The sequence below is a fragment of the Carassius auratus genome, unplaced genomic scaffold, assembly GCF_003368295.1.
Source record: "Carassius auratus strain Wakin unplaced genomic scaffold, ASM336829v1 scaf_tig00215878, whole genome shotgun sequence".
NCBI classification, from domain to species: domain Eukaryota; kingdom Metazoa; phylum Chordata; class Actinopteri; order Cypriniformes; family Cyprinidae; genus Carassius; species Carassius auratus.
Window position 1 is genome coordinate 291,600 of NW_020528288.1, and position 25,905 is coordinate 317,504.

Below are 25,905 nucleotides of genomic sequence, written 5' to 3' on the forward strand. Positions count from 1 at the left end.
GATGGAATAAAGGTAATGGCTGAGGCCACGTTGCTTTTTGTAACATATTTTTTTTAATTATTATTATTTTTTTCCCCTTAACAAATTATGTTTGTGATACATACAGTATTTTGCATTATTTCAACAAAAAGAGAATTGTCTCTGTTTCTGCTCTACTTCTGTTTGGCTTGTTTTTTTGTTATCATAAACAAATGTGGATTGCAGTGGGGTAACAATCTCTTAATTCTAAGCGGGACAATAGTTTGGTAGCTGAAATAATAATAAAGAAGACCTAACCAATTGTATTTTATTTTCTATTGATTGATTGGACTTGTCCTGTGTGTACATTTATGTGCAGTTATATTTGTTAACTTTTTCCTCCATTTGCATGCTACGAATTTTGAATAATCTGCTCCTGTAGTAAAATAACTTTAACTTAATATTGGCCAAAAAAATAAATAAATAAAAATTCTGAAGTCTTGTATTGAATTTTACAGGAAGGTTCAATGTACAAAAACAATCCACAAAACCAGGCAGGTGAAATGTATTTGTTTCTTTCTACAAGCTTATCCTCCATACAGGATTTAGGGATCATTTAAAATGAAGGGTAAAATTGAACGCAGTAGTAAAGGAGAATACAGAATACCGTTTTACTTGATTTGCATAGAGACTTAAACAGTATGAACAAGTTAAGTAAAAGTGAACCAAAACAAAACATACAAACAGCCGCACATGTGGTGATAGCATCTGAAACCCCCAACCGATGCAGGACGGGTTTCAAACTTTTTGTTGTGCGTCTCTGCAAAGCACAACACATTGAAGACACAAATGTAATGTCTATTTTTTTTGTTTCATATCTACAAATGGAATCAGTAAATTAGTACGATACTGCAATGGTGAAATGTAGATGATCTTATTTACATAGAAGAATTGTTTTCACATTATACACAAATCATTCTACAAAGCAGCAGTTTGTTGCAAATGACATACCTTTGAGTAACAGAATTCACCTTTTTTTTGTGTACATCGCTGTGGGGCTATGATGGATCTTTTCCTTTTTGTTCAACATTACCACATACAATCAGTATTGACTACTATTAGAACATAATACTGTTTTATTGACAGATACAGCAAATAAAATATTAAATATCAAACTAAGTCTTTGGCAAACGTGGTATAAAGTACATTCACTTTACATTTCCAGGAGCGTATGTATGGACCATTTCCATTTCTGTCCTCGGTGGATGAACGTTTGTTCATCCACACAGAAGGGTTACATGCATGTCTACCTCTCAGGACCATAGCCAAACCATAAAAAAATGAAAATTAAAAAAGCTGTAAGGCATTTGTTGAACTTGTTGTACAATTGACTGCTAATGATTACTTTGGTACTGAGCCAGCCAGAGTCAATCGGTCTCAGTTACATGATACAAAAATGGTTCTTTTGAGGACTTTTTTTTTAAAGGAATCCACACTAAAGGACAAAAAAGGCATATACTAGTTTCTAGCGTATAGCAAGTGTATTCTTGTCCAGTGTTGCTGTTACTTTGTCAATTCGAGTTGACCTTTTTGCTTAAATAGAGCATGTAATCTGACAAACTTTATAAGATTCAATTGTACTTATAAATTCAGTAATGCAAAATAGTGCAAACGAGAAAAGAGCGGCACCGATCATGATACTGGAGATTACACATGATAAAATGGAATATCCCGAAAAGGTATGACACACAAATGTACACACGCACACAAACCATCAGCTAAACCAAAACAATAATTTAATATACGGTCTTCTTTTCAGGTCATATGCAACAGTTAACGTCGTCCTCACTGTCTGACCTGTTTTTCTTTTTTTTTTTTCTATTTTCTTTTCCCCCATTTTGATTGTGTATCACAGAAAATGTTAAATCATGTTGGTAATTTCATACCACGAGTCAGAGATGGCTTCTAAAACTGTTACACTTGTCTGTTTGACAGAAGATGGAGCAATACTGCAGTTTTCTGCTCAGCTGACACGGCGCTGTTCTGTCCGTGAGAGGTAAGACACTAGTGAAATGGTGTAGGACGAGGGCAAATTACGTTAAAGGCCTCAGGCAACCTTGTGTGTGTGTGTGTGTGTGTGTGTGATCTGTTAGTGGTACTAAATACAATATGTAAAGGAATGTATTGATTGATTTAAAGAGAGAACGAAAATAAAAAAAACAACAACACATCAATTGTTACTTGGTATTTCTTCACACGGTTCGTCTTGTTTTATATCTCGTATAATATATATATATTTGTAGAATCTTTCAAAGTCTTTCAGGAAATAGTTCAGTCATTGTTCAGTGATTTAGAGAATGAGAGCCTTAGTGTTGATGTTGCGTGAGGGGGGTATAGTCGATGTCTGGGGGGAAACCCGCTGTTGCTTGACCCTCCTAATCCGATCTCGGCCCCGTGAAACTGAAGATTGCGTAGCCATCTTCAATCCCTCTGACCTTAACGCCATTCAGACTGGTACGATATGGAGGCCGCGGCCATGGTCCTGCAGTTTGATTGGGTTGCCATGGTAACTAGTGGCGGTCATAGGCAGTGGCAGCAGTGGGAGGGGCGGAGCCCCGGGATGCGGCACTATAATAATAAGGGGAACCTGGAAGTTAACAGAAGAGCGGAGCGTTTGAAACCACAGCAAGAGCAACACTTACTCCCACTCCTAATCATTTTACTTATGTAAAATACAATCAGACTATTCTATTATGTTCGGAAACCTCAAAAACACTTGCGAAGGGCTTATGCGCGTCTTAATTTAGAGATGCGGGATGTTATGACCTCGCTAATCAAAAAGAGAAATAAAACTGTAGCTAGTTTAGTAAAGCTGTATGCAAATAATGTCATTGTAAAATGTGATTATATTAATCCCACTTTAAAGCGACTAATCCCATAAGGGATAAGCAAAAAGGGTTAATACTCACTTAATAACGCGGGGTTGCTGAACCGCCAAGCTTCATTGTAAGTTGTGTACTGCGGGTGAGAGTAGGGATTTCCTGAAAAGTCGCTTCCTGAAATCAAACACAAGTGACAGGTTAGCAAGAAAGCAAATTGTGTACCTTAAAGGCATATTCATGCATTCAGGATGAAATAAAGCTCGTCTGTCAGCAATTTTGGAATAATTTTCGTCACCAAAAAAAGTCATTTTGATTCGTCCCTCAAAAAAAAAAGAAAGAAAAAAAAAAATCAAGCTTATGATGAAGAACATATACTTTTTGAAGCCAGTTTCGAGGGTTTTTAAAGAGATTAGAAACTTCACAAGAGCACTCCAGTTATTTAATATAAATCTGTGCATTATTTGAGCTGTAAAGCTGTACAAATAATTATTTATTTTTATTTTTTTTTTATTTTTTTGGCATTTATGGCATTGTGTTGTTGTGATGACAATGAAGTTGCAAAATCAGTTATACCTTTACATAAGGCAAGTAAGTATTTTTTACACTTAAATTGTTAAAATGCTAATTGTTTCCATTTTGTGTCTATGAAACAGTGAGTATTTTAATGTTTACAGATTTGCCTCTTAAAAAGAAACTTACTGTACACTGAAAAAAATGTGAAGGATTAACTTTTAAACAATTTCTAAAAAATATTGCTAGTAAATTTCACAAATAATTACAAAAAAAACTAAGTAAATGTATTATTTTGAAGTAGAAAGAAATAGTTATTCCTTGTAAAATCTACTCCAATAATGATTGTTTTTTTTTTTTTTTTCCAACAAAAAATATTTATGACAGTGTAATTCAAATTCAAAGAAGGGACAAGTAGAAATGAATTTTTAAGCTAAGGTAATGACATATGCTGTCGAGTGAGCTTAACTGAATTACTAGAAATATTGCATCGCATTAGCAAATCAGAACTAAAGGAACTGGCATTGTTTCACAGCGCTAGCTAGCAGATGGCTCGCCCTGTCCTCTTTCCTACGCCCTGGTGCTCGGCCATTTTGGCTGAATTTGTTACATTAATCCTGAGCTGGGTTTTGAAGTTTCCTTTCTTTGATTCTGCTGTTGCGCTCTTAAGATTCTCTATTCTTCGACCGCACCAAAGCCCGGCTTCAAAAAACCTCCCCAATGGATTCGTTCTCGCACACACTCTGCCCTTTTTATTCGGCCGAATTCGACTTTCAGGAAGCGGCCCTGTCCATGTCAGTGAGCAATGCTGTTGGTCCCCCACGTTTCTTTCTTTTATGAGACAATAAAGGCTGGGTTTTATATGAAGCTGGTGAGGAATGGCTTTTGCTTTAACAGTGTTTGGGGTCTGTCACTAAATCTTAGTCGTTCGAGGGCCAGATGAATGGAAGTGCACACAAAACCCATGGCTCTAGGATTTAAGAGGATTTCTCAGCCTGTGTGACCAATGAAAATGAATCTTTGATGAAAACAGATTTGATGTACCTGTAAAGATATGTTTGCCCAGCAAATGAATCCTGTCACTGAATTAAATTTGCCCCCGCAAACTATTCATGTTTGTGGGCCGTGGAAGCCCAAGACAGACTCGAATCTATCCGAGGCACTCAACGGTGACCGAGAGAAGAATCCCTCTCTGTGTTTGATGTAAAATATTTGTTTTCCAATTTTCGCACACTGCATGTTTGTACACGGACTTTGCGAGCGCTGATGTTATCCCCTGGCTCCACGTACAAGTGCATTTACACTTTTCCGACTTCTCTGCGGCTCCTCTCAGACCGTCTGTTTGCATACGTATGTGTGTGTTTGGGGAGAGGGCACCAGTCTTGCTGCCAGATTGCATCCTGTCCTGGCAGTGAAACTCAAGTCGGGTCCCTCTGAGAGATAGTGATTTAAATATTTACAGGCCTTCCCGCCCGCTGTTTTGTGACCCTTAACTGTTTGCTGTGAACCTGAACTGCAGGTTAAGTAGAGGGGAAAAGAGATACGCTCTGCAGCACTGGAGGCAGGGTGGAGAAAGCTATGTTTATCGATGGCCTGTGAGAGCGTCGAACGGTCCGGGAGAGCGAGGGAGGGGTGTAATGAGCGCCGGAACTGAGAGGAACTGTCCTCTATCCTGCACTTATTGAGAGGCGCTAATTTTCTCCACGGCAGCCGATAAGCTGAGGCTCCTTCTCAGGTTATTGACAAGTCGAGATCGAGATTCACACTGCCCGCTGTTGTCTTTGCAGCCATCCTGCAGTTACGGCTTCTCATTAATATTATGCTCCTCATTAATATTATCCTGTTTAATAAACATTAGCATCACCAGAAACGTCATGGGCAATATGCTTGTCACTTCTCTTTCACAACTCCCATTCTTAAAATGTTACCTGGCATTCTACACTAATGCATTCAAACAGGAAAGGAAGTTCTGGGTCAATGCTAATTGAACATTAATGCAAAATTGTTATCAAATCGCTGTTTTATTTTCCAGGTGCAGCACTGCACGTTCAAACTGGCTTTGCATGACCTCTGGTTTCCTGAAGATGATCAATTGCAGAGGACTATTCGCTGAAAATATTACGAGCTCGCTTAAAATTAACGTCCTCGTAAAAATAGTAATTACACTTACCAGGGACCATTCCAGCAAGTGTAGAGGTGGGGTAGCTGCCCTGCCCGGTGGGGGGAACGTGAGGTGGGTATCCTGGTAGGGTTGTGCTCGCCATGTCTCGACCTGCAAAGAAAGTCAAAGTTTGTAAGGGCAGCTCCACAAAAAAAAAAAAAATATATAATAATAAGTATAATAACAAATTTAAACGGGTTCTGGATGTACGGTTATCCTAAAATCTTTATAATAAAAGTAACAATAATAAAACTGAATAAAAAAATCACATAGAAATTAGGATTTTAAAGTAGTTTCTTTTAGATATTCTATATAAAAAAAAGAACTTGAACATGAACTCCACATATTTTGATACATTAAAAATTATCATGCATAAAATAAAGTGGAAAAGCACCCCATGCATTAAACTACTTAGTGTTACACCATGCACATCAATAATAATAATACTCCAACATATTGGTTTCCTTAAAAACACAACCCTGTAACCCTTTTCTCTGAAAATCTGAGGAAACTGAAGTCAGCTGTAGCTTTTTATTTGTACTGTAGACAAATAACTAGAAAACCCACATGCCAAACATACAGTAGGTAATGATCACCTCTCCATAAATTCACAACTTGAAAAACCCATGAGCCTGCAGAAGCTAAAAACAACTCTCCACTTTTTTTTCTTCTAGGTCACTCGGCCTTTTAAGTTCCTCTATTACACAGAGTGGCGCTGCTGGCCTGTTTTGACTGAAATATTGTAAACTGCTCGACAGAGAGAAGCACAGAATGCCCTCGGCCTGCTGGTGGCATCGCTGCTACTAAAAGAGAACCTCACGAGAGTGCAGAGCACACACTGCCTCCATATTCAGTTCTGTAATTGGATGTGACGGCTAGCAATCTTGCTGGATGTGCTGGCGCAAACTTTACAGCACGTAGGCCTTCGTCAGTCCCGAATGGGCCCTCGCGAGGTCCCGCGTCATTGTTTGAAAGGGGACCAGTGAGGGTCGGGAGGGGTTGGGGTGCTACCCCATTCTAGTTACTAATAAGAGAGCTGCCAGTAAGAGTGGCACACTAAGTCAGTAAGCAATGTGAAAATCTGTGTTTTAGTGTGATGATGTGCTTTTGGTTTAATTAATGTGAACAAAGGGCAAATTACAACTGAGCTGTTGTCTTGTTTTTGTTCATGAGCTAAAAATATGAGCAAAATTATTTGCCAGTATGACAGACACAGTACCATTCATTGGAATTAAACACACATTCCACTCACACACATCAACAAACATGTTAGAAATACTAATACAGAGGATTTTAATCATAAAACAGAATCAAAGTACTAGAGAAGAATTAACAGTATTTTTCAGGACTTAACATGATAGTATCCGTCTCCAGCAGCGCCATGGTATGTGCCCCAATGGATATCTTTGAAAAATATATTTTAAAAATGTTGCAATTTTACAGTACAGTATATGTGCCATTTTTATTCATGCCATGCCTTTCAAACATTTTGGGTCAGTGATTTATTTTATTTAATTTTTACAGTAAAATATTATTGCAATAAAAATAAAGTTTTCTATTCAAATGTATTTTGTAAATTGTTAATGTTTAATCTATTTATTCCATTGATGGTAAAGTCAAATTTTCAGCAGTCCTTATGCCAGTCTTCAGTGTAACCTCAATATTTTTTTATTATTATCAATATTGAAAACAGTAGTGCTATGCCCCTATTTTTTTTTTTTAAGATTATTTGGTGATTAAAAATTAAATAGAACAGCATTTACTTGATATATATCTTTTTCTACTGTAAATATAGTTTACTAACACTTAAAAAAAAAAAAGAAAGAAAAAAAAAATCTAGCTGACCCTAAACTTTTGAACAGTAGAGTAATTTCCATTCTTTTTGTATTGTCTTATTTTGTGTAGGGCAAATGACCTTAGACTGCCATTGCTGCCCCATCGCAAAAAAAAAAAAAAAAAAAGAAGCATGATGCCTTTTATTGTTTCCCCCTTTACCAGCGCAGAATATGTTTTCTAATCTTTCTTTGTATTATTATTATTTTATTTATTTATCTTTTTTGTATGGCTGTACCTGCTATAATAGGCTGGCTTGCATACTGGCTGTAGCTGGGGGCATGATGGACATAGGCAGCGTAGCAGGGGGTGGAGGCATCTACTGACACGCTGGGCTGGAGGGGCAACAGTTCCGCTAGGCCCGAGACTGCCAGTGAGGAAGGGGTGAAAGGAGCCAGGGAAGCCTCATGCGGCTCCTGCTTAACGAACACGGAGGATGAATGTGACTCTGCCAGGTGGAGAAAAACAACAAAAAAAGCCACACACACACAATCAGACAAAGCACAATCACTCACACTCAGCAAAAAAAAAAAAAAATGAATCATGACAGATGGAAGTACTGAATGGAAACAGTAAAAGAAAAGGAAAATGAAGTTTGGCTGACAGTGTTTGGTGTTGTTGTGATGCTACATTGCGTTTAGGAGGAAAAGAAGGATTTCTGTGAAGTTACGACTGTCGTGGTGTTCTGACTCAGTTCCTCGGTGTGTTCGGGAGTTTTAACAGAGCCTCCACAGGCACACGCTCAGAAAACCACATTTCTACACGCACGAGGGGATTTGGTCAAGGAAATGTTGCTGTGCGTTTATGCTATGTGAGGGTTCATGTGCAAACACTGATCCACATAATTACATCAAAGATGCTTTAAAACTTTTGCCACACAAATGTGCTGCCAACATTTTAGTTTATTATAAACAATGTTGCAATATTAATGTAAACCTATTTATATTTCTTTTTCTTTCGATGACAAAATAATTATTCATTTCTGTTTTTCTGTAAATTTACAGCTGGCAGTAAAGGCATTAGTAGTCACAGCATCTCTCAGTTAAACATCGTCTCGCACAAAAACATTGATTTTATTTCTTTTGGTGGCTTGGTGCCAGAAATATATCTCTACAAGTTTCAACAGAATTTGTATAGAAATATAGAAATAATTTATTGTGGAAAATTTTGCATTGGTGTGTGAGCATTGTTATAGATGCAATAATCACTGTAGATTTGATTCACTCACAAAAAAAAAAAAAAAAAAACTGATTCGTAAAATCGCAGTGGTTCTCCATACTTGGGAGTATTTGGAAAGTTACAGGCCAGATATATTTTACTTGCATTTTACCCACTTGGGAAGCATTTTTTGGCCCTGCTTATTCACACTTACAAACAGAATAGATTAGAACTGATTTTTATTTTATTTTATTGTAAACGAATCAGAGAAATCTTTGGTTCCATTGTTTTTTTTTCTATCTAGTTTTTCTGTGAATGAAAAGAAACATATATAATTTGCTCCATATCAAAGACTTTCTGAGTCATCTATCAACTGTAGATTTATATCTAAATCTAAATAAAGCTACTGTACATTTCTATACTAACCTGATTTAAACGATTTATCCACTGAATGAGCTAAAATGAGCAAATGTAAACAGGTAAATCACTTTGAAACTATATCTCTAGAATAGCATCAGCAAACAGAAGCTTGGCTTTCAGATAAATCATGCTCATATTTCCCTAAGGTTCGGAGGTAAGAGTCGCATCTCCAAACAAAAAGCCTGCACATCTCAACACGGCCCCTTCGCATCGCCAGCCGTAATATCATTTGGCTGATGAGGTTTGGCATTTTTCATCTTAGCGGGTTTGCGACTGCAGCTTGTGTAATCAATGTGAGCTCTGTCTTCATCTCTCTCTCCACTCATCCTCTTTAACATCCTCTGCTGTTAACATGGTCTGTGGGGAGGGCTCTCACAGCTTCATGATAGCCTCATTAGCTGTTTCCCAACTATTGTTGTTTTACAACCAAGCTATGTGCGGAGAGTTGCTCATTAAGATAAGGCATCCTTGTTGTCAGACGCAACCCTGACAACCCGCTCTGACCTAACGCCAGGAAATCAGGCAACTTAACTGGCCTCTTTCCCACACAAATCAATGGCAGAATTTCCTTTCCTGAATGAGTCTGGGGCTAACAGCCGAATCTTCATACAGCAGGAGCAGGATGAACATGACTGTTTTTAATGGAGAGACACACACAGAAACGAGGCGGTTAGAGGACTATATTTCAGAGAAGGCGAAAAGATGACGGCCATAAAGCCTAACTTCAAAAATAAAAAACCTTAGAGGCCAATAAAGGAGAAAAGGAAGAGAGGCTGTCGGAGGAATTAGGCCTTGCGTTTTCACGGCCTCTGCTTTGCCGCTGTAAAGCAGACAAGGCCGTTCGCTACACTGACCGAAGCCCAGTGTTCAAGATCACTGAACTCTGAAACTAATCAGAGGTGGTGTTGCTTATTGTCCTGGAAACAAGCAAGACCTGCAAAAAGGAAGGCTGTCAACCTCCTGATTACTGAGATGGAAGATAAACACTGGTCTATGTGGAGGCGCATCACATCTCACACGAACAAGAGCTATAGAGTTCTCCATGTCTGTCTCTTGCTCTCATGAATGCACAGTTTCACATGGGTGAAGAGAGAGAGAGAGAGGAATGACTTCCTTTTTTTAAAACCCGAAAGCTCCAGCAAAGTCACATTTGCCATAGAGATGAAATAAAAAATAAAAAATGTTTTGTAACAGTACTGCAATCTTTGACCTCGATTTTCAACATTTTGTCACAGGAAAAAAAACGGAATATACTGCTTGATTGCTTGCAAATTGCTTGAATCCCCAATATAAGTTCCTAAAGTCATTCATTATCAAATGTGTGCTCAAAGGTTAGTGTGCTATTGCGAGTCTGAAATAAACATTAATTTGGGCTCTAGGGCCTGCCCGGGCTTCTGGTGACTCAAGACAGAGGCAGTTTGTCACCGGGCCACACATCAGGTACCTCAGTCTAGCCGGCAGCGTGTTGTTTGCTGCTCACTGGAGAATAGCAGGCCACACTTAAAAAATGGCTCTCTGGCGGATATATTTCAGCCGGAGTTCATCAGCAGCATAAGCCGACACAAAGCAGTCTTTTCTTTCGCCCTGCCTGTGTATGCTGCTTTTCTGTCTTACTTTTCTTGCTTGTTTCTTTTTTTTTCAGATGTGGAGCTCTGTTGCTTTCAGGCCCGGGCGTTCATTTTTTTCTCCTTCTCCCCCCTTCTCCTCTCCTCCCATCTCTCCGAAGAGATTTGGAACAAGGGGGATCCCTTCAGCACCTGCTCAGGTTTTCAGCGGATCGGAGGGGTGCCCATTTACACGGTACCATCCTACTGGCACCAGGAAGACTTCCATTATACGGCTCGGCAGGGACGGCGCTTAAGAATCCGCACTAGTCGTTCATTGTGAAGGTATGTGCAAACAGGCTTTTTAAAAACCTAGCCATTTCTGGACAGCATCCAGACTTTTAACTGCAGTTTGAATAAATCATGCCATTGTTTTTTCCCCCCTACACTACAGTTAATACATGAAAGTATGGAATGTGCATGACCCATAAGGGCACGTATTGCCTCTGATAAGTCTGAAGCCCTTTAAAACAACAGAAGCACAACGATTTATCTATACTTTTCAGGAATGTATAATATTAATTTATCTAAAAAAAAAAAATGCATCTATTCCATTATTTAAAGTAATAGACTTTACTACAAGTTGTTTTTTTTTAAATAATAGATTTCATCAGGAATCATAAATTTCAGCCCAATAGCAAGCCCTTTTCAAGTGCATTTTCCTTTAGGATTTTAGGTACAGAGCAGTAACCCCTAAAACTAATTGGGTAAACAGTTAACACAAAAAACACGTCTCATATGCCTCGTAGTGCCCTTAAAATTCCAATTTCTGTTTTGTAATGAAGAGTTCATTAATCATTCATCTTTAATAGATTATGCAAATGGCACGACATAAAATCAACAAGATCAATGGCAGCGTGAATTTTAATTGGCTCAGGAAAACATTGCTGGGAATGAGCATAATCTCCAGCTCTATCCAATGAGAGGGAGTAATTTATTCAGAATTGGCTCTCAGTATAAATGTGTAGGGTAATTTAGCACCTCCTTCAACTCTGTCCTTATTCTTATTTCCAGTTTATCACATGCGAGTACACCATAACATTACGTTATTGCATCTTTGAACTGCTTTTCTTGCTTCTTTTTAAATAAATGAAGTTATTACTGCCAAAAGTCATTTAGAATATGACACGGAACAGTTAATATATAAGACTCTCAAGAAATGTCATTTGAGCTTAGACGTTCTGTAAAAGCTTTAGAACATAATTACAACTGTATTTTATTTTATTTATTTTTTTTAAATGCTGAATTTAGGTTGCCAGGGGTTAGTATTCTCATCATGCATGTGTAAACCGACACCATTGTGAAATCATTAACAACAATAAAAACTTAAGCAACCATTTGGAAATCTCTCCACCAGGGCCGTTTCCTATGCTCTACCAGAAGCATGAGGTGGTCTGCACTAAAACCCCCGGTGTGTCCCGTCCCAGGTGCAAGAAAGGCCACCTGCCATGAGGGTGCTCCCTAGACCGAGACTGCTTTCATACAAAGGACAAAAACACACCTTTCTTCTCCAGAGGCCCAACTTTCTGGAGGGAACTCTACCTCCCACATATTACCGAGGGGGAAAAAAGCCCTTTCTTTTCACATAACATTATCCAGCTATCATTTGAGAAGGGGGCACAGCAATTTTCAATCATCCTGTCCTCCGCCCACACAGAACTCATTGGCTTTGATGGCTCCTGCATAATTATGTGAATTTTATTAAAAGCTCAGCGTATTAATCTCAGCACGACAGTTGGCTATCAGTAAACTTAACCTTCTCTGAGGTAATAACAGCCGCAACAATGAAACAATATTTCAATTAGCCAGGCTGACATTAACCACCGCATACCACAAGAAAAAAAAAAAAAACAATGCTGCGGCATTAAAAGGCCAAACCGTGCTAGGCCACCATATTTCTTTCTGAGAACTATGAGCTGAAGAAAACATTTCAGTACACAATGGTGAGGTAGTAAAACAATTCATTGGTTTTTGAACAGTGACATCGGCCGACAAATCTCCATAATCACTTCTTGCATGCAAGTAACGGCGCCTGTCTGTTTCGATCGCTCCTCTCTTACACGGCCCCTCAGAGCAGGCAGCACTAATCCATCCACTTTAGATCAACATGTCACATTCCACTCTCACCTGTCCGCTCAACTTAAAAAGCTCACTTTACCACATAAAACAGCACATAGTCTAGAATATGATCGTAATATGCCAGTATTCTAACGGTTAGCCGGGACGGTGGATCCAGCGTTCTTACCTGTCACTACTGGGTAGCTCTGTGACACACTGGAGCCCAAATCTGAGCTGACGCTGGTTGACAAACTGGGCTTGACTTCGTCCAGTCCAGGGTTCAGTGCTGGTAGCGAGTATTCATTAGCCTGCCAATGAGGGGAGGGGACACTTTAAGTAGCTATATCTTGGGATCCAAGCATCACTTTTAAGGTGTCCAATTAGAAAGCTTTCTTCCTCTGAGCTGCCAGTCCTGTATTATTTTATTTCTCGATTCTTTTTATGATATTTCTTATGATTTAAGGAAAGTGGATTTAATATAGCGGCGGCTCAGTTTCTTGGCTTTGTAAATGGGCACCTGAAATACAGCTGTACTAAATTTGCACATTATTCTTATTTCCCCCAGTCAGTGCATGTGGGTTTTGGTGGAGTTAATGTGAACTGTGTGTGCATACATTAAGGATGTGAGCGGGACAGAGCGTAGGATTTGGAACAGACTGAAAGGAAGGGGTGTCAGCTGTCTCTTTGTGCTTGACTGCAGTCATTCCCCTGACCAGCCAAGGGAGGAGACGGGTGCGCTTTGTTCGATTACCAACATGGCCTCGTTTCGAGACCATTTGTAATTGTTTTCTTAAGGATGAGAAAATGATAACATGACCATAATCCTGAAACATCTTTCTGTTATAATTTTTAAAGGCTAAAACATTATGCTTACATTTGTTGGATTAAGTTGCATTTGAGGTCATTTGTGGCACTATCATTTTCTTTCTTTGAAACGAATGCAACAAATGATAGTAGATTTCCGGCTACCATTGTTCCTCACGTATTAAACTGTGAGCGTACATATGTCCGTATACGTCTGTGTGCGTGTGTGCGTTCGTGCATCTGCGCAACCACAATAGGGCCGGTGTCCCAATGGGAATGCTGTGACCCCAGACTTGTCTGTCTCTATTCCAGATAAACTCTAATTGTCTGCTACAAATGTTCAGTTGGCCAGTAGCGGATGTTCCTCTCTATTTGGTCTAGCCTCAGATGCACAACAGCTATTTTATCATGCAGATAGGGGCAAGTTGGGCGTGGGGCAACTGAAGAGCCATCTGAAAAGGATGACCAAATGGCTGGCAGAAGTGTGGGAGGGGTGAGCCCATTGAGTTTAGCATTTCCAAAATGGCTTTTTAATGCCCGGCCTCAGACACCAGACATGGCTAATAGATCCACTCTTTTAAGAGTTAAAAATGGGGCACAAAAACGGACCAATAAATGGGAATGTAGTCTGATTAATATTACATTAAATTAAAAGTGATTTTTCTGGACTGTTCTAGGACAGTTTTTTTCCCTCACGTTTAGCCTCTTTCCTTGCCTTTTTTATACCTTCTTGGCTTCTCTTTGTGATTGCAAGTCATTTCCAATTCGTTTTGTTATTGATCTTCCAGTAGAAATCAGTTTTGTAATTAGCTCCAAATTAGGCCCTCTACTAGGGGTGAGGGCTGTCCCCCTGATTTATCACCAGTGTAATTCTCTGCGATCGGAGAGAAATTAAAATGAACTCAATTAGGCCACTGCTTTTGCTTTAAGGGGCCTCTACTTGGAGTTTTAACGGAAAAATTAATAGTCACTGGTTGTTTGATAGTATAATGAAAGTAAATAAAGCTTATCTCCTGTAATAAGCCAGAAGCTTTAAATAAGAGCTTGTATATACAAGGAGGAGTTTCTTATTTTATTTATTTATTTTTGTATATTTTTTCGTGAGACAGAAGATTTGTCAGTTATTTTTTGTATTCCTATCAGCAGATTCATGTTGATGTACAATTATTAAAAACTAAATTAATCTGGCTTTAATGCACCTTACACTATTTAATGCATATATTAGTGATGCTTGGGCAAGATGCATCAGTTAACATTTGTCTGGGATTAAATCGTATGGTGAATTGATTTCACTAGTTCATCTTGAGAAAAATAAACATCTGTCGGTTCAAATGAGCTCTGCTGTCCGCTCACACTCCGTTGTAAAATTTATACTGCAAACCATCTCCAGATTTTCTGTTTAAGAGTTAGTTTGTTAGTATTCGTCCATTTGCCTCAATATTACTAACCTGCTCTGGCTTGATGTGTTCTGACGTAGGGAAGACGTCGGGGTATGACGGCCGCTCAAACACCCGATCCAGAGCCTCCAGCTGCTGTTGAGTGAAGGCATCAGCCCTCAGGTGCTTCCGTAAACTCTCCACACTACCCTGAGAATCACTGTTTGGGCCAGAGCCATCTGAACCATCTATGAGAGGAGAGAGGGACAATGCCACATGCTAGTACCAGTCGTTATGGTCCCGTTTCTCCCCAGGACAGGCACCCCATCCCGCCCTCCCTGCACCCACACAATAGCTACATCTAGTGCTGTAGTGCACCTCTCAGCACCACTGGATGAAAGATTGGAGTATATCAAGCTGAAATTCAGTCAGCGCTAGCCTCAAACTGATTCTGATAGCTGTGGAAAGATAGAGCACATGAGGCTGGGGAAGAAAGAGAGAGGGAAAGATGTGGACGGTGCAAAGTGGGAGAGAAAAGACCCACACCTCCCCCATGCCGGATCGGCATCAGCACCGTCATCATCTGATAGGCCTGCAGTAATTGATGGATTACCTTCAGAGCAAACATATACTTGTTGGGAACGCCATGTATTTTAACGTGAACCACCTTGTTTTCTTTCCCATCACTGGGTTGGTGGAAAATGGAGAGCTATTATTTAAAAGGCACAATTTCCTTTAGAATGTAATGCTGCTTTCACTTTCAGATTGCTTTTCTCTGGAAAAATGGGAGGCCAGTGCCGGCTTCAATACAATTACACAGCTTGACTGCCAGCTTATGCATTTCCCTCCATCTCACTCTCTATAAACAAATGAACAGTTTCCCCTCAGACCGTGACCTCATCACCCTGCCGAAGCAGGTAGCCTTCTTTCTCCGGCTCCTCATTTTGCTATTCTGGAAGCCCTTCTGCAAACATTTGGCAAACGTTCGTGCAAACTCGGCAGTTGCACCGGCAGCCTCTCATGTCTCTGGTGGTGGGGGGGCTTATTTTTTTTTTTTGCTCCCTTACAAATCTGTCATTCTAAATTTGCAGCAGATTATGTTCTCTCCTCGGCGAGAGCGTAGTGATATATGATATGCAAGGCCTCTATTGATTGCCTGATCTGGTGGCAGGAGAGAGGCGAAATGAACTTGAAATGAACATCATGCCTCAACTCATTGTGCGTATAATACTCTACTTAATCCCACATTTTTCTGTGCTATGGAATTCAATTGATCAATCATGTTCCACTGATAGTACCATTTCAGGGGCTTTATTGCCATTCTACCCACCAGCTTGACCTTTTTTCAATGGCTGAGGCCACAGGATGAACTGACTTTCAGGAGAAATAGATCCACAGAGAGGTCTGATAAGAGACTGGGAGATATTACGTGTGTGTGTGTGTGTGTGTGAGTGAGTGTGTTTTTAAGCTACACTGAGGTACCATTTTTTCTCTTCCTATTAATTCCAGTTGTGGTTGTTTTGTTGTGTTTTTTTTCTCTTCACATTATCTGAGTCATTCCATATCTGAGCGCAGGCATTTTTATAGACAGCTCCCTTGGGGGCCTTCTATGAGGCTGCGTGTTGTTGCCATATAAACTTCAATTGTTCTCTTTGGTACAGAAGAAAACGGAGTCATTAATTACTTTCTATCAGCTGGTCTAAGTGCAAACTGCGATCAATAAGCAGGCGTTTGTCATTTGCTTTGGTGCAGCATGTTTCCCATACTCAAAAGCCCAAAGCAAGCAGTTGACACAGGGGACGGAGCTGCGATTTGAGCTGTGGGGGCTGGGCTGTTCTCCGTTACATTACAGTTAGGGGAGATTTAGGTTAGATCAAGGTTAGATCAGCATTTCTCCCTGGAATTTTTTGAACGTTTAAAAGAGATTCAGTGTGAATGCAGTGATGCTGTCTAGACTATCTACAGCAGTGGTTTTCAACCTGTGGGCCGCGGTGGTATTGCAGGTGAGTCGTCAATTACTATAAACAATTTTAATAACATTAATATATGTAAAAATGTCTGTCATAACATAATACCATCATTTCATATATATAATTAAATAAGAAAAAATTAATATTAAACTGTAACTATGCTTCCACTATTTGAGCTTGCTGATAGGTTTAAGAATAAACTGCCAATTTATCTTAGACATTTTTTGCTGCATTTTGCTACAGAACAACAATAGTTGTGCCAAGCGGTGCCATGCAGCCAGAGTTATTTTCTGTTCCTTGCCAGTCCATTCAATAAAGACAGTTAACAATCTAGCTTCTGAGTACTAAGTTATTAACTGAACAATAGCGGGGTCTGTTAATTTTTTTTGCAGTGGGCCGCACAAACATATGTTTTGGGTTGTGTGGGCTGCGAGCTGAAAAAGGTTGGGAACCACTGATAAACAGTATATAGCTCCTGTTTTCATCAGTGCTCGTGCTATATTGATTTCATTTGAACACTTGAGTATGTTTGTTTTGACATCCTACTGCATTAGCACTCTGGTGCTATGGGACTAGAGCTCTGTCAGATCAGATAACCAGAGTCCATAAAACAGGCCTCCCCTGGGCTTCCTCCTCTGGAGAGTCCAGTTCAAATAAAACTAAGAACAAGAGACAGTCAAGGGCTTATCATGGTGAACTTGTCATTTTAATAGATGCACTGTACGTAGACAATGTCCGTACATGTAAGTGCTTTTGAATATTTTAAAGTTGAATGTCCTACATTTGTGATATGAACTCTTGAGGTAATATATTAGGTTAAGGAAGCGTGTGTTTAGGGTTGACCGGGCAGGTGTGACATTCTTTTAAGAGAACAGTGCTGAGCTTCCTGCTTTCATCTCATCAGATAAGGCTGGTTTGGATGAGAGAGCTTTTTGAAAAGCAAATGAGGGTCTCGTGACCCCTATGACACTTGACCTGATATCTCACATCCACTCGTATAGGGGTAGTTCACCCAAAAATAAAACCTGTCCTCATTCTGTTGTGACTTTCTTATGTTAAAATGTTCTGAAGAATTGTTGACTTACTGACTTTCAATGTATGGATTTAAAGAAAAATATATAAAGGTTTCAAACAATGTGAAAGTGAGTAAATAATATAATAAAAATTTTAAGCCTGAAGTTGAGTGTTCCTATTTTTATATTATTTTATAAATGTTTTTGATCTGTCGAAAAAGTAACTTTTTTTATACTTGCTCAAAAACTAGGAATTTGTGTGGGTATGCACTCATTATATAGGCTGGAGAAGCAAACAGGAAAAGAGGCTTGGCACTCCTTTTTATGAAATCTAACATGCTGCAAGGATGCACAGCACATAACTAAATCAGAAGAAGATGAGACAATGGGAGAAAGAACATGAGAGAGATGGAGTGAGAGAAAGAGCGAGGTGGCAGCAGCAGCAGCACAACCGGGGTTGTTAATTTCCTGTTATGTTACAGCATGTTTAAAGGCTTTAGAAATTCAATTTAGCGTTGCGGAGTAGTGTGCAGGCTGCAAGTAAGAGCTGCGCTTTCTCTCCTTTTTTCTTTTCTCAGGCTACCGCTGTCAGCATGGGTTTCTCCTCTTACCCATAACACACATTCTTTACTGTACTCACACTCGGTCCGTCATTTAGCACATCGGCCTCATGTGACGCAGCGTTCTGGAACGCAATTAATGAATGCGTATCTCCCTCGCTCTCGCTCTCTTTCCTTTTAAAATCTGCGTAATGCGGCGCACCATTAATTCTCAGCATCAGCATTCATAATTGACTTTTTTCCTGACATGATTCCTCCTTGAGCGAACCACCCTGTCCTTAGATGTTTTCGTGCTGCAGATTTTCACGTTTGAGCTATCGGCCAGGCCGGGGCGGCGGGTCTGCTTGAATGCAGATGTATCAGCCGAGTGGGGGCATAGACCTTTTGTGTCCTTTGATAAGGAGCCCGGCACCTTCTTCTCTGCCGGTTACGCTCTGCAGCCTCTCTCAAATCTGGTCTTTCTCTTTCATACAGAGGCTATCATCATGATGAGATCGGTGGGATGTTCTTATTCGATTTAGACTGAGGCCAATCCATTTCTTGGTTTGGATGTATTTCATTTCTATTCTTTTTAAAAGTAGAATCCATATTGACACAATAGAATCTCACAAGCCATGAAATGGAAGCACAGGTTAAAGCATTCTAGCTGTGGGCCAAACTTTTTTAGCATGGGGATTTAAAGTGTGTTGTCCCTCACTCTTAAAGCAATAATTTTAGATGAACAAACAAGCTATAAGTGTAACTTTTGCGTTCTTGTATCACAATGGCACGGATGTAATCTCTTTATCATGCTAACGTCAAATAAATATGCCGCTAGGCCTCATAAATCAACCTACTTTCATTTCTTTCATGTGAACGCACGCTCCCACAGCTGATTCAAGTGTCAAGTCTGTGTTTTCACACGCAATTTATTGCAATCGGCCTACTCCCTATGTAACTTATGTTTGGTTTCATACAGATGGGAGAGAGCCGGGTCACACCAACCTGCTAATCAGCCGATGCAAGGACAGGTGAGAACAAAACAGCGTGGAAATACGCAACTTGTGCATGTACCACTAGTAATTAACTCAGTTCATTCATTTGTGTCATTTTGTAACAAAGTATTAACTTTGACAAATGAGAAATCCCAAACAGGCTTAATTTCCCTCTTTTGCCATTAATGCATTTGGCAAGAGAGGCATTCTATTTTCCATAATGAGATACACAAATAAATCTGGCAATGGATTGAAGGGCCTGTGAAGGCAGCAATAAGGTTGAGGCGCATTCTCTGTGCTGGCATAATTGGTATCACTGCTTGCAGACATATAAACCAATCTTTACACAGATAGGGCTGTGTCTCTCTTTTCCCCTTTAGGCTATTTCTTTTGTCTCCTCAATAGCTTGCACATCCACGATAGAGGAAGGGGGTGCTAATTTGTGAATTAATAGCTTTTCTCTGCAGAATTGCAAATTCTCTTAAATGTCACTATGTTCAACTTGCGGGGAGCTATTGCCACCAAAGAACTAATCTTGGGAGGCTCCCCCCAACCCCTACCTCCCTCTCCCTCTCTCCCTCCCTTCCTCCGACGGTCCGTGCCACACCAAACGTCACCCTTAGCCGGCGAGCAACACGCTACTTTTAATTTGCAGTAACACATGAAAATGACAGATTAATGACTCTTATGACACCTGTGTCCCTGAAGCTCCTCTTGCAAAGACCTGGTGTACATAACACGTGTCACACTACATTATCTCCATATCACTCTTGTAATGGGGAACTTTTTTTTCAAAGGGCACTAGCATCGTCAAATATAAAGACTGAGGAAGCCTACATCTTTTAAATCAAAAGCTAACTCATTACACCACCCCAGAACTGACTGGTTTTAACCTCATTTAACACGTGTTTCAAAGTGCATCATGCGCAGCTCTTCCTAAAATCGGATTAGCATATTTCTGTTATGTCATCATCTAATGAAGGGAAGATTGGCTGCGCCCAGCCAAATAAGGCTCAGGTAGCCCAAGGCTGCTGGGCTGCTATGAAATTGAAACCATACACTGGCTGTCGCTCTGCCTCCCTGATGTCTCGGTGTGAAATAAGGGCTAAGTTTAAATAACACAAAGCTTTTTAGACATTTGGCACTGTATCAAATTACCAGCCATGAGCTCTTCATCAGGGACAAGACATGACATATGCCCTACAAATGTCTCGATACACCTTGAGAGACCTGCATAAGGTCGTGCGATGCCAGAGGAGGGAAACACATTGGCAACGATGGGAATATTTACTCTAGTCGTTATAATGAAAGGTAATCCTCGCTGAAGCGGTACTAAATTTGATATTCCGCGCACAAGTAAACTTGTGTTTTCCCTCCTAGTGTTTTATGATGCAATTACACTCAAGCCCTTCATCCACTCTTCACGTCGTGTCAGTTCTAATCAAACTAGGAATAACTACCGCTGCTGCCGTTTGGCTGGGTAATCCCCTCTCGCTTTTGTTATGTCCCTTCTCTGTTTTTAGGAGCAAACGGCCTATGACAGTGACAGAGGAAAAGCCCCACGACGGTCTCGGTAAGAGCTTGCCACGCTGTAGCAAATGTGATTTGCCACAGTCGTTTTCTCGCAGTGTTTATATAATATGATCCAGAGCTCTCTCCATAAAGATATCATTAAGCATCAGTGCGCTCCTTCTCATCCCCCTCCCCTCGACACACATCCCTACACGTACACGTACACTTGCACACACACACACACTTACACACACACTCACAGAACACTTGATCAGACTCGAGTGGCTCGTGATTGAGCAAGCAAAGAGAAGGTGGGCTAACGGAACTTACAATATCCTATTTTCCTCCCATCCAAGTGGTTGCCACTCCAGAGAACTAAAGAGATGGAAACATAAAAGAAGCAAGTAGCCCTGCTTTGATAAATGTTTTAAGAGATCATTTCCAACCACTTCAACCTCTCTTCCTTTGACTACAGCACTTTCTGTGTTCCCGTTCGGCCCGGTGCCACATGGATTTTTATTCACTAGCATTCAAAAGGCGATTGTATGAAGAGCCGTTCAGCCATTAGGCCTCAGGCAGTATGTGCCCTCTCATTTAGAAAAGGAGAGAGAATGTTGGCATGAGCAGGTTGGCAGCCCCCATTTTGCCGCTTTTTCAGTTCTTCACAAGCGAAAAATACACAGCCAGAAAATTTTGAGAAATTAATACGTCAAAATATGTCTTTAGAAGTCAATTATAAATCAGGCCGTTTTGCATTCTGCATTTCCAGTCGGTTCTGAGCACATTTCCTCATGCATCTCTTTTATTTACGTTGCTGATTTATTTGTCTTCATTTCGTTGCCCCGTATTATTTACAAACAGCATAAAGACATATCCCTGATGCACTGAGCATTATGCTGTCATGATTCGGACCAAATGATAGCGTGTAGGCATATTCTTGTTTGCGCAGAGCTACTGTATCATCAAATAAAATGTGCTACAGCCGTGCAAACACCATAGTATCAAGTGGCTGAATGAAATAGTCCAATCTGCTTTACTATATAACAAGTCTCTTGAGAGCGCTTTTTTGCTTTTACAAAATGCTTTGTCCAGTGCTATCAAAATGCCATCTTCATCTCCCCACACAAATTGGAAATTACAGGGGGCTGTAGAGAGGCCTAGGAAAGGAGTGAAATGGGAATAAAAGCGATGGAGAGAAATCCAGTCTCTTACCATCATCGCGTTTTCTCTTTTCGCCGTTGGAGCGAGGGATTCCTAGGATGCCATTAATAGAGTAGGACCCCACGGGGTCATTGGAAGCGCTTGACACAGGTGGGGAGGCTGTGCTGGGCACTGAAAGAGCACAGGAATAGGTTAACGTATATGGAGTGCTCTCAAGATCACCTTAAAAAAGAATGAATTAACATTAGGTCACAGGCGTAATTGATGTCATTACGATTTGTATGTTTATATGCAAAATATATGCTGTCTCACCTATAGTGTGTCCCGCTGTGGTGAGAGGCGTTCCTGTGCCATCGGAGGATGGATGGAAAGGCTGCTGAACTTTGGTTCGAATTATCCTGCGAAATGACAGTTAAAAGAACACGATGAGTCGAAGTTGCAGCTGGTTGGCTGGATCACATTACGGTAAGCTTTTTCACAGCCTGATGCGTGTGTAAAACTCTAGTGTTGTTTTGGGGCCTTTCCTATATAGATGCACTGATTCTGTCACAAATAACCAATCTTGGGGTATTAGGGCCAATCATGGAGTAGATGTGCGAGGCAGAGTGGGAGCTACCGCGGAGAGAGTGGATTCAATCAAATGGGATCCCATCTTTAGAAATATGATAAAGTCCCACTACCTCGAAGGTGCGATATGGGGGAAAGTCTTCATTGCACTTTGCTCTGAACGATCTTGCAAACAAAGCATGAAATCACATCAATTCACCTCAATGATGAGCTTCACTGCCTCGAACTGGCCTCAGCTTTAATAATCTCCCTCTCTCTCCCTCTCTCCTTCTTTATCAATCTCAATCTCTCCCTCTATCCTCCTCCTCACCGAAGCAAGTGAAGATTGCTTGTAGAGTGTAGATACTGACTTCCCGGAGCCGACATTTTTTTTCTAGCACAAACATTCAGGGGTGCTAGTGCGGATGAGGCCCTATTGATTGGGACTTGGGGATAAAAAAAAAAGTTGGGAATTAGAGGAAGAGAAGAACAGATGCAAATGGAGGGCTATAAATTATATGTGACAGGAAAGCAATAGTGTCTCATTGCTTCACCAAAGCCCACTGCAGCATCTGATGTCTTTAATCTGGGACACGCTTTTCAGTGAAGAAGCTGTCACCTTATTCCAGGAACTCATTTATACTCGTTGGCTACACATTTTCACATTTGTATAAACTATAACATGGATGTAAATTCGTATTCCATATGTGGTGATAATTTGAGTGAAGTGAAGTGGCAAGATTAAAAAAAATATATTTTTAGTAAAAAGAAAATAATAGTTCTATATAGCCAAATCTATTTAAGCATTATGAGTATTGTGTGATTTTTTTTTTTAACAAACAATGATTTAACCCTACGATTTGTATTAGCCACTTAGATTCAATAGCTTGGATCCATGTTCTCGCTATCGAATGAGCTATTTGGAAGGTGTGAATTAATGACTTGCCAGGGTGCTGAGAATTCCCTGTGGAAATATTAAAATATGAATCGATGCTATGGACGCTTAGGATTCAGGCGATAGAAGGGTTCAGAACTGGTTGTGTGCCAGTGATTTCATGCTGTGAGGAGGACACAGAGAACACCCCAGACAGTGTGTAATCTTTAATAATTCATGCAGAGAAAATGTGCTTAAAGCTGCGACATCTTCTAATGTCAACAGAGCAGAGGTCAACCTCTTGAGCGCTCAGTGCATGAGGGTCCTGCCTCTAAAGTCTGCTCACTGGTGAGGGAATACTTTTAGACAGGCTACAAGAACACCTGTTTGAAATGGCACAAGGCTTACAGCTTGACTAGGCGACTGCAGCCTGTGTTAAATGTTCTGTTATGATCATAGCAAGTGTTAAAATATAGTATTTGCATTTTGTTTGCACTTGCCTGCTTTCAGCAGTATCAAAGTGTAAACCAATTCACTTCAAAGCACAAGAGCCACCACTGATGTTTACTGTAGCAAATCCTATTTTATCAAATAATATCTGCAAGTTTAGAAATTATTAGCTCAGATAGTTTCATCCTACATGTACCTTGAGCACAGAAAACCCATCTTTGTATGATTCAGAATAGCAGTTGAATTACATTCCAGCAATGTCATTATACATATTAATTTTAGACATAAAAAGAGGTCCTTACAATTTCATCCTCTGAGATGACAACTTGAACAACATTGGAAACGAAGGTTTATTGGCTCTTTTTTCAAGTCATTAATGCAGATTAAAAATTTACCACATACATGTGTTGAGACCTGTTCAAATTGCCCTTTTTAAGCAGCCATAGTGCATGAAATGAATTTTTTCAGCCTCTCTCTCCCCCGTTTTTTTTTTCTTTTCTTTTTTTCTAGGAAATGTCTTGTGTGGGTCGGCCCATGATCTCTCTTCAGCTCATTAAAATGTAATGCTGCTGGCCAGCTCTATGGAACAGTGCCTCCTAACCAAAGTTCATTACTCCTGCTTGCAGGTAGGCCTTTTTCCACCTTGTTCTTGCGCTCTTCTACCACCACCCCACCCCCAACACCATGACTCCATCTCACTTGGGATAGTCTTGCTAGCCTTTGTATTTTAATAAGAAATAAGAAAAAGAATATTAACATTGTTAGGACTTTTTATTTTCAGCTGATTGATTTTATTTAGGTAGACATAAGTAGGGGCTGCATATGATCTCCCTTGCATTATTTACGATAACATAAGAACTACAGGACTTGTTTGGTAGTCCTTGCTAAGTTTAATAGCTCACGGAAATTGCTGAGATAGAAGCACAGTTACACACCCACCGTATTTTAAATGATTAGCTACATAATTTTACTACACTATTTTTGTTTAATAATAATAATAATAATAGTCTAATAATAATAATAATAGTATAGTAAAAAAATATTAGTTAAGTAGAAAATATAAAAAAATACACATCGCCTTAACTTTATTTTGTCTTGCGTACTACTATATGTATATTCAGTAGCCTATAACGCAGTGATGTCTAGTCGCGTATTTACCAGTGCAACTTGATCTGGTTACAGAGTATTGATTGGTTTTCAGCGAGACAGATGTGATTTTCGCGACCTCAACTATAGATCCTCTGCAGGCTGTGGACAGATTTGGGATTGAATTGCACATTTGAGACCACCCTGGGAGTAAGAATAAAATAAATAAATCAATTAAGATAAAATAAAATAAAAAACACATCACACATTGAATACGCATCGTCAGTTGGAAACGATGTGTAGTTGTCTGTTCAAGGCCTCTAAAGGGTTTTCAAATTAGCTGATGATAATTTGGCCGTAAGTGTTAGGATTTGCCGTTTTAATAACAGTAGCCTACTGCTGAAGGTCAGTAGAGAACGGAAATATTAGTTCTAATTTTGGCTTTGACATCATGCCTTTCAGATTAATTAGAAATTTTAAACTGAAAATCGAAATTCAAATGGCTTTACCTGTTTATAGATGAAACACTCGGTACTGTGTCGTTGTCACAGACGCCCTCGGCCAGGAGTCGGTCTCTGATCTCCCAGGCGAACATTGTGGGATTCTGCCGCTTGTATTCTGCTATTTTATCCACAACTTTAGGCGTCGCCACTTTTGGTTTGGACCCCCCGATAACTCCAGGTTTAATACTGCCGGTTTCATAGTATCTAGAAAAAGATGAACGATAATTCGTTATTTTAAAAAATTCCTTACATGTCAAGACTAATGGCGTTTTTTTTCTTTTCTTTGTTAGCTAGCGTGTGGCATTGAGCATATTTATAAACTGTGCGTTATGGATACGAGTCATAAATAGTTAAATAAGCTGTCAATTTAATGTGTTCATTAATTTTTTTTTTTTCAAATGACCAAGTGTGATTTTTCTTCCCAACCCTTGCGACGGGAAAAGGTGTAATTTTTATTTCAACACCTATGTTTTATTTATTTATTTTTTACTT

At 39.9% G+C, this 25,905-nt stretch overlaps 1 protein-coding gene across 30 annotated transcripts in view; it reads right to left on the bottom strand.

Moving 5' to 3' along the window:
* Positions 1–605: 605 nt before the first annotated feature.
* Positions 606–25,905, bottom strand: part of pax2a (paired box 2a) — a 28,281-nt gene continuing 2,981 nt past the window's right edge. For 4 of the 30 annotated variants that reach the window (XM_026261535.1, XM_026261534.1, XM_026261537.1 and 1 more), the window contains 10 exons: positions 25,420–25,617; positions 22,267–22,352; positions 22,006–22,176; positions 21,124–21,168; positions 14,837–15,012; positions 12,772–12,892; positions 7,583–7,792; positions 5,521–5,622; positions 2,928–3,014; positions 606–2,586 (listed from right to left, as the gene is read on the bottom strand). In XM_026261535.1, the coding sequence (XP_026117320.1) occupies positions 2,465–2,586; positions 2,928–3,014; positions 5,521–5,622; positions 7,583–7,792; positions 12,772–12,892; positions 14,837–15,012; positions 21,124–21,168; positions 22,006–22,176; positions 22,267–22,352; positions 25,420–25,617 (1,318 nt within the window). In that variant the 3' untranslated portion in view covers positions 606–2,464. Of the gene's footprint in view, positions 2,606–2,927; positions 3,015–5,520; positions 5,623–7,582; positions 7,793–12,771; positions 12,893–14,836; positions 15,013–21,123; positions 21,169–22,005; positions 22,177–22,266; positions 22,353–25,419; positions 25,618–25,905 lie in introns of all 30 variants that reach the window. The other 26 variants (XM_026261540.1, XM_026261542.1, XM_026261541.1 and 23 more) reach the window with 15 other exon arrangements.